At 34.6% G+C, this 14,007-nt stretch overlaps 1 protein-coding gene and 1 long non-coding RNA gene across 12 annotated transcripts; both read left to right on the top strand.

The window, feature by feature from the left end:
- The first annotated feature begins 529 nt into the window (after positions 1-529).
- Positions 530-6,024, top strand: LOC105420202 (uncharacterized). 9 transcript variants are annotated; one of them, XM_088866511.1, is made up of 6 exons: positions 1,061-1,259; positions 1,655-1,724; positions 4,744-4,982; positions 5,414-5,501; positions 5,634-5,711; positions 5,803-6,024. In XM_088866511.1, the coding sequence occupies exons 1-4, from the start codon at positions 1,199-1,201 to the stop codon at positions 5,422-5,424; spliced, it is 381 nt and encodes a 126-aa protein (XP_088722637.1). In that variant the 5' UTR covers positions 1,061-1,198; the 3' UTR covers positions 5,425-5,501; positions 5,634-5,711; positions 5,803-6,024. The 9 variants fall into 9 exon arrangements, 2 of the variants coding, with proteins under 2 accessions (XP_088722637.1, XP_088722636.1); XM_088866510.1 differs by having other exon boundaries at positions 5,634-5,715; XR_002279993.2 differs by lacking the exons at positions 1,061-1,259; positions 1,655-1,724 and adding an exon at positions 694-935 and having other exon boundaries at positions 5,634-5,715.
- Positions 6,025-7,379: 1,355 nt separating this feature from the next.
- Positions 7,380-12,696, top strand: LOC110006748 (uncharacterized). 3 transcript variants are annotated; one of them, XR_016055394.1, is made up of 5 exons: positions 7,380-7,699; positions 7,948-8,271; positions 8,429-8,503; positions 11,665-12,207; positions 12,369-12,696. It is a non-coding gene; the product is annotated as an uncharacterized LOC110006748 (long non-coding RNA). The 3 variants fall into 3 exon arrangements; XR_016055396.1 differs by having other exon boundaries at positions 7,381-7,699; positions 8,439-8,503; XR_016055395.1 differs by having other exon boundaries at positions 7,382-7,699; positions 7,945-8,271.
- The last annotated feature ends 1,311 nt before the right edge of the window (positions 12,697-14,007 follow it).

Below are 14,007 nucleotides of genomic sequence, written 5' to 3'. Positions count from 1 at the left end.
TAAGGATGAATTGCTATTTTACATTTTATGAGTCTTTGTTAATCGCAATTTAAATATTAATTTTTCTCTCCAATAATTTGAAACTTCATATTCTCATTCTCATTCTCGTTATCTATTATTGTAATTATTTTATGTAGTTTTGTTGTTGTTACTGCAGTATATGTTCCCTGCAAAATCATTGTAAGTTGTGTGCTAGGACAGATGAAGAAAGCCCTCCTTCTTGTTATATTTAATGAAAAACTTAAGGCAATTTACTGAGTTAGACATTGAATGCCACAAAGTCATGGAAAAATTAATATGCAATGCCTTGATTGTATCATCACAATAATTGAAAACTGTAGATTCATTTTATGTCATTGATATGTTTTCACTATTTTATAATTAAATATGAAATATTCATAGATTAACTCACCTAATTCTTGACAATCTATGTCTTTGCCTTGATATTTTGCTTCCTATTTTTCATACCAAAACCACTTTATTGATGATTTTTTGGTTTGCCACCACATTGTTGTTCCTCAATTTGCAAACTGTAGATTGTTTAAGGTAAAGCGCGGCCTTATAGAAACCTCATCCTTTCCATAATAAAATCGAAAATAAATAAATAAATAAAAAGTTTCTCTAATATTCTATAATAAAATCGAAAAATAAAATAAATTAATAAAAGGTTTCTCTAATGCAAGCGGCGAATGCTTATAGAAGTGCGGGATTTCCCTCTCCCAAAAACCCTTGCGCTATGTCTCTCTCTTTCTCTAAAGACCCCTCTCACTCTACGACACCCTAAATCCATCTCATTCCAATTCATCTTTCTCTTCTAAAACTCTAGGGTTTCACTCTCTCTTCCCTAGTTCTTCAGCATCACATATTTCATCAGCAATGGAGTAATGGCGTGAGCAACTTCTCTTCCCTTTTAAAGCAAGCAATGGAATTATGGGGTGAGCAACTTCTCTTCCCTTTTAGAGCAAGCAATGGAGTTATGGGGTCAGCAACTTCTCTTTCCTTTTAGAGCAACAAACGTGTCCTTTATTTTTTATCTTTCTCTCTATACATATGTTTCTTGTTCTTATTTTATTCACAACACACAAGCGATCTCTTTTGCGATTGTGGATGTTCTAGGGTTTTTTCATTCTGTCGGTCTTTTACCATTTCAGACTATCAATATTGAGTTGCTTAATACATTTTGTGACATCCAGTAACAATGGAGCGTTTTGTGTGTATTATCCTATTTGTGCTTGTTTTCAATTTTATTTGTGTTAATGGTAGGTTCTACGAAGTACTCAATAGCTATAAACTTGTGTTTCTTGATAATCTCTGGTTTTAGTGGTTGAATTCATGATTATACAGCTTCTTTTTGGGGTTTAGCATGTATGGTTTTGGGGTTTAAGGTTATAACACTTCCATTATTCTTAAAACTCTAAGAAACAGGATTTGTCACATTTCTTGCCTGGTAATATATTTTATGGTGTTGAATCATGTCAAAAAAAAATAATTATATTTTCCGGTGCTGTAAAACGAAATGAAATAGAAACCCAAAAGTAAGATAAATTCCAGGAAAACCATATTGCTTACTGGTTATTCCTTTAAGCTTTAACCATACATATTTTTTGTTATCGATGAGTGTGTTATGACTAAAAATGGTGTGTCATGCTTTTAGTGGTGAAAGTAATCAACGGAAATTGTGTTTACATTGATGGTGTAACCAAGAGCGCAAATTTCTTATCAAGGTACTGTGGAGTTAATGGCTCTTGTATTAATGAAGGATAATCACTGCAAAATCTGGAGAAATAATCTTTTGTCAAATGTTCTTGCATGCTGTTTTTTTGTTGACTTTTGGTCATTACTCAAAGTTTACAGAATAACCAACGAAAACTTCTTGTATTGGTGAATGATATGATCATTTGAAAATCTGAAAAAAATAATCTTTTGTTAAATATTCATGCATGTTGTTTTTTGTTGACTTTTGGTCATTAGACATAGTTTACAGAATAACCAACTAAAACTTCTTATCTTTTACAGTAAAGCAATCTCATTGGTTCTTGCATTGCTGTTTACAGATTAGTTGATGCTATTTGTAATGGTTGTGGTTCACCTGTTCATCAATGCGTTTGTTTCTCTTGGCAAATTATGGGGTTAACATGGGTAGCTGGACCATTATATTTCCATGTTGATTTGGCATTAAAATTTTATTCGAATAGCTGCATCACATCAAACAAGGTTTATGTACATTAGTAGTTGGTGCCTATAAGAATACGCAGTGAACGAAAATTCGGCCGCCTTGCAGCCTAGGCAGCCTGGCTGACAAACCGGCTAGATGATGGTTTAAGTTTTTAGGGGCACTACTTCACGCTATTGGGTCGCATTTGCGTTCTTTAAAGTTCTAAAATCATAAGTTTGTAAGTTGTAACTAATAAAAATCAAGTATACATTGGGCCAAATACGAAACTATTAGAAGTTTAAAGAAAATAGATTACCTTGATTTGGTTTAGTCCTTTGTCTCACAACCATTTCCTTCCTAAATGATCTTAAAACACATTTGTATCTTGGATGTCCTTATCGGAAATGATCCTCTCAAGGCATTTATAGAAGCCACAATAATTGCATCTTCCTAAAAACGAAATAAGGTGCAATTGCCTTGTATGTGTAAAAGAATTTAAAGTTCAAGTACACAACTATATGCAAGAGCTGGTGAAGCTAGTAACAAAGAGGAAATTTTGACAAGGGTGAGAATACCTCAAGTGAGTCCACTACCCCACTTAAAGACTTGGACAAAATAGTGATGTATACCATCTTCCCTAGAGCGTGTTTGGACAACTAATATATATATATATATATAGAGGAAACTCTTCCCAACGCCTATAGACGAAAATGAACAATGATTTCGCCTACCTTCATTACCATCCAAATTTCATCGCACGGTCATAGTTGTCTGATAGTGTTTTAATTTTTATTGTTTTTCTACAAATTCAAATTACTTGAAATTTGGACCGTGTGTACATCTTAGTGAAGTGCATCTAATAAAAATATGAAGAAAAACAAATTCATAAAGTATAAATTGATCAAAATACCTCTAAAAATTTATGGGGTATTTTGGTCAATTTATATTTTACGAATTATTTTTTTCATATTTTTATTAGGTGTGCCTCACTAATATGTATACACGCTACAAATTTTAGATCATTCTGAATAGTAAAAAAAAAATGAAAAATAAAAAACTATCGGACAACTGTGACCATAGGATGAAGTTTGGATGGTGATGAGGGTAGGCAAAATCACTATTTATTTTCGCCTATAAGCTTTTTGTAATATCTTATCTATATATATATATATATATAGAAAATGATCCTGTGAGCTAGTGGGCTCACAACTAAAAATGAGCCCAACGTGGCTCCGATTGAATCTAAGTCGATCTGACGATCACGGATGTCCGATAGTGTTTGAATTTTAATTGTTTATCTAGAAATCCAAATCACTTGAAATTTTAGGTGTGTATTCATCAAAAATAGATGAATCTTTGAAAAATATCAAAAATATATTTTACATGAAAAAATTTGACCAAAATACCCTCTTTTTTAGGGGTATTTTGGTCACTTATGTTTTACGGATTATTGTTTTTATATTTTTATCAAGTGCAGCTTGATGAGAAGAACATATGTCTAAATTTTCAAGTGATTTAGATTTGTAGAAAAAAAATTTAAATTCAAATGTTATTGGGCATCTGTGATCGTCAGATCGACCCAGATTCAATCTGAGCCGTTGGGTCCATTTTTTCTTGTGAGTTTACTGACCCACATGATCATTTTCCTATATATATATATATATATATATTTTGTCTAAAGTCAGGAAAGAGATGGAAAATTTCGTGATCCCATGCCTGGTGGCTATTTTTTGGATACCATAAGCAACACACTACATCAACATTGGGCTAGAGGCTATTGGCGAAGTGCCAAGATGAAGGGGACACTTTATAGAGGTATGGTGACTGTGCTCATATCCTGTTGTAACTTTTCCCTTGGAATAGTATAAAATTTTCTAAAGTTAGGAAAGAGGTGGCAAATTTTATGACCTCAAACCTGGATGTATCCCTTTCCACAATGAAATTTTATACCATTCTAAGTGGAATGCTGCAACAGTATATGAGCAAAGTCTCTTTATATTTATCAAGTGTTCCCTTCCTCTTTGGTACTTCGCCAATAGCCTCAAGCATAATATTATGTATTGTGCGACTTATGGTATCCAAAAAGTACTAGGACGCTTTTGGAGCAATAAATATTAGGAGGCATATTGATTGTAGCCATGTCTATTGCCACCCATACAAAATGCTCCTCTCCGACTTCCTCAATACCCTTGTCAACCATAGGAAAAATATGTTGTGCATCATGAGCATCAGAAGAGGCATCAATAGATCTTAAAAATATAATACACCATCAGATACTTTACTCTCACGCTTCTTCTATCACTCCATGAGTTTATTGAGATTGAAACCCCATATTGCACCCATGCATGCTCGTGGGTATTGAGGTACTCCTTTCTCAAATATATCTCTTTATTTTAGCAATAGCCCCCTATGCACATAAGGTTTGGAGCCTTCAACCCTAGCCTATAGCTTCTGATAAACGGCATCGTATGAAGCGTTTTAGGTGGACATTATTAGATGGGCATCATTGAACACCATGCCCCGATACATCTCCCAATTAATATATTGACTTACATGGTCTTTCTTTTCTTTTTTTGAACTTGTTTCAGTAATAGCTTACTTTTTCCTTCTTCCCCTCCCTTTTTCTATATCATGTACGTCGCCGGTTCACCCTTGGGATTGCGAGGGGGTTGTGGAAGAGGACATGGACATAGGACCCTTCATACAAGATTTCTTAAACCCATTGATTATCTCTTGGTGCATTTTTTTGCATCCAGATCTTCTCTTATCTTCTCTCCCGAATATTTACCAGAACTTCCTGACATGGAGCAACATCTCGCTAATGCTGGTAGTGTTTTTTGTACCTACTAATACACCGATTTGTATTTTATTCACGACACTTTCACATGACTTTAATGTTTGGTTGAGGTTTAGAAGCGTTTAAGTTGTGGCTGGATGCTAGTAACTTGTTAGTTTCAACTGGCTTTGTTGGTCTTGTTTTGACCTTTATTTTCAAGGAGACAATCCTTTCATTGTCCTTCACTTTTTTGCTGCTTACTTCTTTGTATTTTTTGCCTTAATTCTCTTTTTATTATCCTTTACTCCTTTTTTTTTCTCATTTTTTTATGTTTCATTTAATTTATTCTTTGTCAAGTTCCCTTGTTGGAGATTTACTTATCTGAGTATCTCAATATGAATATGGTGGGCATTAAGGGTCTTGAGAATTTAATCCACTATGATGTGACATGATTACTAAATCCTAAATAACTGTAATTGCAGGACTTCCATGAGGATATGTTTGAGGAGCTCAGCAAGTATGGAGAGATTGAAGGCCTAAATATCTGCGACAATTTTGGCTGACCATGTGGTAACCGATATTTCTTTTTTGCAATCATTTGTTTTTAAACTAAGCGGTAGCCTTATTCTTTGAAACATCACATTTTCTTGCAAATTTCATATCGATGGTTATTATGGTGATAATGGTCAACTTTATGGGCAGGTCGGTAACTTGTACGTTTAGTTCATAGAGGAGGAACATGTAGCAAATGGACTATGGGCTTTGTCCATTAGATTCTCTGTGGGTAAAGTTTTTTCTCTGATCTTCTTCTACTTTTCTATATAACTTAGGTCTATCTCTACTAATACACCTATCACCGATTTTCGTGCAGGCAGTATGAGGAGAACACTTGCAATCGAAGTGGCTATTGCAATGTGAAGAAGATGAATAGGTCTCAGTCTAATTTGTTAGTTTCCTTCGAAACATCCAACCCATAAAGATTGAACCAACTACTCTAGCACTTGTGGGTTTGTTTTGTAGCTTACTTATTCTGGTCATATTAATTATTTTCACTTTCCTCAATAAAAATGGGTTTATTTATTTCAAGATCAAACCGGCTTCTTTAGTACCTATGTTGTCTTATGGCTTACCCCCGCAAGAATTGTTATTGCCTTAAAAACTGTAGTTTCTTACTGAACTAAATGAAACATGTAATTATGGACTCAATATGCATCATACTTACCCAAACGATCAAGATGTTTATGTATCATATAAAGTATGGATTTTCACTTGTCAAAATAAATGAATTTTCACTCACCTGAAGAAAAAGACCTGCCTCTCCGTTTGACTGTACAGCCATAATTTCGGGTTTCTTGCTTATTCAAAGAAATGATGGATAATTCAGAAAGAGATGTGGGATTGTTTACTTAACCGAGAAAAAAAATATGGTTATTGTATTTCGTGATGTATATGGGGAGTGATTTCATGCAACAGTTGTATAGTAATATAATGAAACAATATTTGAAAACCATGATAGGGCCATTTGTTTGATCCAAAATTTTAATATATCTACTATTTTCATTTTAATAAACAATCACCAAAAAATTGAAAACGTAACCTAGAAGGTGTTTTTTAACCCAATTAGTATAGGTTGTCCAGTTTGTTGAGATGTTTAGATCTAGTTTTTTAAAGGATCATTTTTATTTTCAATTTTTTTCGATAACTTTATTATCATTAGATTAACAATGTTAAAAAATAAAAGATTGATTTTGAATTCATAAAGGTCTAGATCTTGAAATTCGGTCTAGATTTATTGTTAGAGGGGAACTCATTTTGACCATATATAGGGTACAAATTTTTTTTTTTTTTTGATAGATTGATTATTGAGATAAAGAGAGTGTGCAAAAAGAAATTTGGGTCATAAAAATACAACAAACATGGTATTCTAGAAATATGGTTTCAGTATATTATAATGACATGATGACATGACATCATTTCTCAATATATATGGCAAAAGTTTTTATAAGGTTGCAACCTTAAAATGTAGAATTAAAGATGCATTTCAAATTTCCATCGAAATGCACTTCAAAGTTTATAATCTCGACATCGAGATGCATGAATACGAAACCAAAAAAAAAAAGATTTTCAGTCTTATTAATAGTGCATCTTGCAACACATTATCTGGACCGACTATTTTTAAGATTTTCATATATATATAGATCCACTTGATTTTAACTATTTTTGAAGTTTAAAATTATATAATTAGACATGAAAATGGATTTTCAAATAATCATAAGATTTTTTTTACACCAAATTACATGTTAAATTTGGAGGTGTGCCTTAATTGGATTGTTTAATGTTTCAACCTTACATAAACCACACCCTCATTGTGTTGCAATATACATTATTCCTCGGATTCAAAATCTTTTTATTTTAATATTTATATATCTCGGTATCGGGATGATCAATTAGAGACATTACACCCTCGTATAAACTTTTTCCGTATACATATAAGAAAGCTAAGATACGCCCACTCGCGTATGGGATGAGGTAGGCCAACGGCTACGATGAAAGAAGGGTAAATCGATGGCTGTGATGGGGGAGGCTTAAAATCAATTTGAAGCCTGTAACAACGTGTCCACTCCGCACTTTTCTCTTTCAATCATACCACCCGTGGCATCTCCCGTCGCCCTCTCAATATTGTCCCACCTGTCACACCCACCCCGTCGCTCGCTCTCTCTCTCTCTCTCTCGCCACCGAAAGGCAGGAATCATTTGAGCGATACTAAGGTATTCGAAGGTTTCTTGAATTCTATGTTTCTATTGCTCTGTGAATCTTTTTTCCTTAGTTTTAGACCTTATTTCGTTGATTATGTATTGATTTGATATGCTCTTCAAATAAATGGGATGTATTAGGGTTTCTTAGTCGCTGCATGTCGAATAGCTTGAATTTTTGTTATTGATAACTCTTCCTTATTTTTCTCTGTATTGGATCGGTTCTTTTAGAACTGAAATTGACATGGGGTTTTGTATAGTAGAGTTACCGAATCTTGATGAAGTGCGTCGGCTATTTCTTTCTTGGCTTTTCCACCATTTCAATTGGCGGTGGGGACTGTGGAAGGATATATGAACGACAGAGATTTTCACCATGAATGGAGGCCAAGGAGCCGAAGCCCTTGAGGAAGAAGGTAGAGTCCTGGTCCGAGGAGGGATAGGAGCTCAGTTAGAGAGGGAAGTGCTGAGAGGAGAGCCAAGATTGAGCAATGGAACCTAGAGAGAGAGAGAGCAGAAGAGCACTGACATTGGTAACTCTCTTCAAAATGGAGATGATCAGTAGAAATGGCAAAACAACCACTAAATTGGTTTGTCCCTTCTACTCTTGAACTGAATTTTCTTTTGCTTTCTCTTTTAATTTTTTTTTACTGAGCTCGAAAGTTTAATGGTTATTGTTGCCAACCCTCGTCAGTTTAAAATCCCAGATTGGTTCCTTAATAGAAAGTAGGATTACAAATATGGCAGGTTCTCTCAGGTGGGGTCAAATGCATTGGACATGAAGCTGAGGGATGATCTCGAGCGGTTTTGAAGATCAGTTGTGTAATAACTGATAACTCATGATTCAATTTTTTTTACTGTTAATTTATTTTACTATTCTATCTTTTCTTTCTAGATCTTATTTTTTCTCTCTCCATAAAGAATTTAGGGCTTTTTCACTCAATCTTTATGATCTTTTAGATCAATCTTTATCTTCTTTTAATCAATCTTTATCCTTTTGAGATCATCTTGTATTAGATTCATCTTTTAGATCAATTTTTATCAGTTTTTTAGATCATTGATCATCTTTGTCTTTTATATTGATCATCTTTTATATTCATCTTTTAGATCCATCTTTTAGATCATCTTTGTTTTTTAGATCATCTCTAGATCCATCTTGATCATCTTTTATATCATTTTTATCATGTTTTTTAGATCTTTGTTCATTTATCCTGAGAGCATATTCTTTGTCTTTTTGGATCATTCTTATCTAGCATATTTATCTTCTTTAGATTATCCTTATCTTTTTTTAGGTGCATCTTTGTTTTCTTTTAGAAAACACCTTTTTAAAAGCATAGTTATCGCTTTGATTGGTTTTTGATATATGTTTTCTGCTGCAGGATGTGTTTTGATAAGTGTATTCGTGTTTGTTTGATCATGTTCCCAGTATTGCAGTTCTTCTGTTTAACTTGTTGGGTTACACATGATTAAATATTTTGTAGCATGAATGGAAGTTACTTTAGCTGGAAGCTGAGCAATTAACATGTATTTTTTTTGGTAATCGATGTCATGTTCCATCATGATGGATGAAATATTTAACAGAACCATGATAAAGTAAAATTGGTTTGCGCTCATGACTAGGTTTTGATATCTAATTGTACAATTATTCCTATTTTCTGTTATAGTACATATGAAAGTGTTGATTTTGACATTCCCTTTTTATCGATGCATAGTATGATTTGTGTTTCTTGATTAAGGGGAGACTACTTGTATTTGTGAAATCTTTTTATTGTATTTTGGAACTAAAGAATGATGGTTGATTGAAGAATCCATAACGAAAGTTTCTTGCTTTGGTCTTATCAAACTGTAACCCCATGCGATGTCTTTTGAGCTGAAGTTTCTATTAACCATCGTTGATTGTGCATTTTGGTTGGCACTTGGCAGTTTACCAAAACATTCTGATGTTATGGTCCTCTATATTATGAGTTTCCTACTCTTTAAATATTGGTGCGTTGTGATCTTGGCCTTTGATTCCATTCAACATTACCTTGATTGGTAATGTGTCTAATCTGAGAATGAACAATGTCAGAAATGGTATGTCCATTTGGTTCTAGTGGAAAGCCTGGATTGACTAATTTGAAGCTTGAGTTCATATCCAGCACTGGAAGCACATTTTATTTTTATGATTTACTATGTTGTGCTTTTTTGAAATGAAACTTTTCTGAATTGAAGGTGTTCTCATGGGAACAGTTCTGGTTCCTGATGTTTGAATGTAGGTTCAGTTCGAAAGATTTATATGTATCATCCACTTTTTTTGTCCTGCTGTTAAATTATCATGAAGCATTTCCATGATGCTTATAATGTTGCTGACTAATGAGAATTACATGTGCATGACTGGTTGGTTCTAATTCTGTGGAGTAAGTGTAGAAAAAGAGAGGCTCCTGTATATTGCTGAAGGCAGCGTACCTATGAGTGAAAGCATTAGGCAAGTGTAGAAAAGGAGAGGCTCCTATATATAGCTGATGGTAGGACACCTATGCCTAAAAGCATTAGGCATATCATTGCTTATGAAGTTGATTGGGATTCTTATATGTACAGTTCTTTAGTCGTGTATAACACGCTTCTGGAGGACCAATTTCCTCCTGGACCCTGTAATCATGTCCAAGCCTTCCTCAGTCTCTTTAAGGAAGCATGGTCAATGAGTCTAGACATGTTTTGATATCAAACATACTCATTTTGGAGATCCCTTGGCCAGCTTTCTGACACCTCAAACTGTCCAGTTGGGATTGCAGTGATACATCATTTAGTGTACTGTAGTTCAGGACTATGCTTTAACTCTTCAATCTAAAAGAAAGAAAGCATGCCCCAATTTCTGGAGGTATGACATCCTTGTGAAAGTTTCCAATGATACTCTACTTCCTGTAGTCAGGAATTTCTGGAGGTCGGACATCCTTGTAAACTTTTCCAATGACACTCTACTTCCTGTAGATAGGCCTCGGAGCTCTCGAGGTCATTATGACTACTAATGTTCTGGTTGTCCTTATTCTAACTTGTCCATAATATTTATTTGTCCATATTTTGTAGAAAAAGGAATTTGAAACATATGGTATGTGCAGGGGAACTAGAGTTGGACATACCCTCACACTTTCTTTCGAATGGTGGATCATCACAATCTGCTGTGATATTCCAATATGTCACACTTTCTATGCGCTCAACATTCTTTAATGTGCAAATGTATTCGCTTTGTTCAACATGCTTGCACTTCGAAAAAGCAGTTGTTTCAGCTCTTACCAGCGATATCCATGCATTATGATTTATAACTCAAGGAATACAATTAATCTATTTATCTTAGACTGATCATATTTTTTTTATTTTATCCATTTTATTAATAATTCCTTTTGCGAGTGGCAGTTCAATTTTTTAAAATTATTTAATCCTGACAATTATTTGTTCAAATTTAAAAGGAAAACAAAACATTTATTTGTTGGATCTTTTATTGTCTGTTCGACTTTCTATAGCCGTAGGAGACTTACTGTTCTGTTTTTGATTGTTCATTCCTTTGGGAATAGAAGTGCTTGATACAAGGGAAGTTCATGTTAATCATGTGTTCCCACTTCAACTATCATTATCTGATGTGAATATAGGTTCTCTTGCCCGTCTGTTTTCTGGCTTTCTGTTCTATTTTTTTTTTGTGGTATTATGTTTATTTGTCCTGAATTCATCATTGATAAGTGGAATTTTTTATGGTACCTGATTGAGGATGAGTCTGATCTCTAGGTTGCTATGAGTCCAGTTGTGTTTCTTTTTTTACCTCTTTTCAGTTTTGTGGAGTTATTATAGCTTCATATTCTTTCTGAAAGAAGTTGGTTGAGGATGATTATGATAATCCCAGCTCATTAGGTTTGCTTCGTTTTTTGCTCTCTCCATCCAATGCCTTGCATCATGGGTTGGTTGCATTTGCAAGAATCTTGTTTAGTACTTACTGCGAATTTTCCACTGTGCAGGTGGTGTGCAGGTCCCTCTGTTTTGTGATATCAAATGTGAATTTTTCCATTGGGTTTCTGATTTTTCGTTCATCAGACCAGTTCTTTTGTTTCTTCCTATGCTTTGTATCTTTTGCCCTCACTTTGTGGACACAGGAATGGATCTCTGACCACGTTTTTAGGCAATCCATGGAATGCATGTGTTAGTTGGCTTATTGATCAAGGATGCCTAATATTTCTATTGTCATGCATGTGTCTGTATTGTTTGAGCTGCCCACCATGTACTAAGCATTTTAGCCATAGACTAAACCTTTTTGCTATGGCCATACAGAGCTCATTCACTGTGGACTAACCATATTTATCATGGCAATGAGAGCTTATCTGTTGAATTTCGCCTTGTTCCTTAAGAATCAGGGTTTTGTTGGAGTTTTTCCCATGGCCATAAGAACTGGTCGAATCTGGCCTCGTCCCCAAAAACATTTAGGGCTTTGGATGAGTTTTCTCCATTGCCTTTGATGTTTCATCTTCCCAGTTACATGGGGACATTTGCATAGAAGAACTCGGGTAACTCTGCACTTTCACTGGGCATCACTACATGTCTGGTTTTTGTGAATTTTGAAAATCTTTTGTGCTTATGCTTTTCCATTGAGTTTTTGCAAGTTCACGTATCGCTGATCCTAAGGATCAATTATTTTTATGCAGCTTTATATGCAATTTTTTTACAGGTTGGGTGCATTGGCCATGCATATAAGGCCGAATGCAGAAGAGAGGTCGTAAAATGAACCCCGGCAGTTGGCGGTCTTTTAATTAGGTATGCAATAATCTTATAGTACAAATTTCCCCAAAAAGGGTATCATCTTATGCTGCAGGTTTGGTGTAGCAAGAAGAGACTTCAAAATCATGGTTACTGTGTTTTTCTCAGATTTGTAATATGAGCTTTCATTTTGCAAGTTTGTAGTTACACATGAGCTTCATATAAGAGTGGTTGAGTGGCTTGTATATCTCTTTAGAAAGGTACTTCTGTTGAATGGAAATGGTGCAAGCTTTCTTTAATTTGTTCTTTTATTGTTCTCTATACGTTTGTTTTGTGCTCTCTCTCTGTCTCTCTCTCCGTTTTTTTGTTTGTTTTTTTCTGAATTTTGTGACTCTCTATCTGAATTTGTTTTCTTTGTTTTTTCTGAATTTTTTTTGCTCTCATCTTAGAGATAAATGCCTTATAGATTACTAGACATGGAGAGACGCACAGAGAGGCAAAGTTGAAAGGTAGAAAGCAAATGCACTGAGGGATTGCAATGGACCCAGATCCAACCCACGACCCGAGGGGTAGACTTGATCTGGGTCCGGATATGGGTTCGTGGATTCGAACATTATTTGGGTTTGGATACGGGTCTGGGTCTGGTAATATTTTTAGGGTCTAGGTCCGGGTCTAGGTCTCAATTAGATATAGGTACATATCTATGCAATATTAGTAAGACAAGTTAAGGGTTGACACATGTCGCCAAATTAAGATGGGACCTTAAATTTTGTAGAGGTTGTGGGATTTTAATTTTATAGAGGTTGTTGGAGACATTCTAAGGGAAGAGTGATAGATAGATTATACATGCATTCTTTTTTAAAGAAAGAGAGTACGCAAGTATCTCACTTTTAAGGGAGAGAGAACGCATGCATCCGACGTTTTAAGGGAGAGAGAACGCATGCATCCGACGTTAAGGGAGAGAGAGAGTACGTATGCATCATACCTCTAAGGGGAGAGAGTAAGTATGCATTCTATAGTAGGTTTGAATATGCATGAGATTGCAATCTTCGTATGATTCAACTCTTACATTTTGAACCTTCCAATTTCGATAAGCGACCAATATTTAGATATATCTTATCTTGATCCATTTTCTTATCTCAACTACATAGTGTATGAAAGTGATTTTTGATTGTTTGGGGAGATAGAAACTAGAGAGAGAAATTTGTGAGGGATGTGTGTAGCGCGCACGCAAGAATCCCATCTTTTAAGGGAATGATGGAGACTATGCATTCTAGAATGAAAAATGATCCAATGCAAGTATCATAGTATAATGGAACGATACTTCTAAAAATTATGTTTGTGGTATTTATATGACTTCAAAGTTTGCGCACACAGTCTCTTCATCTTAATAGTCAATTCTCCCTAAAAAAAGAAGTTCAATTTGAACCTTAGATATGGTCAAAATGAGTCCTCTTCAAAAACGAATCTAGACTATTCATTTTGTGAATTTCAAGATTTTAGCTTTTATAAACTCAAAATTATTTTTTTATTTTTTAACATTGTTCATCTAATGATAATAAAGCTATACAAAAAAATTGGAAATGGAAAAAATCCTTCTAAAGCTTAGA

Source organism: Amborella trichopoda, chromosome 5 (assembly GCF_054954075.1).
Source record: "Amborella trichopoda isolate Santa Cruz 75 chromosome 5, AtrichopodaSantaCruz75HAP2 v2.0, whole genome shotgun sequence".
Lineage (NCBI taxonomy): Eukaryota > Viridiplantae > Streptophyta > Magnoliopsida > Amborellales > Amborellaceae > Amborella > Amborella trichopoda.
Note: the sequence above shows the minus strand (reverse complement) of the source record. Positions and strands in the feature narration are given on the sequence as shown.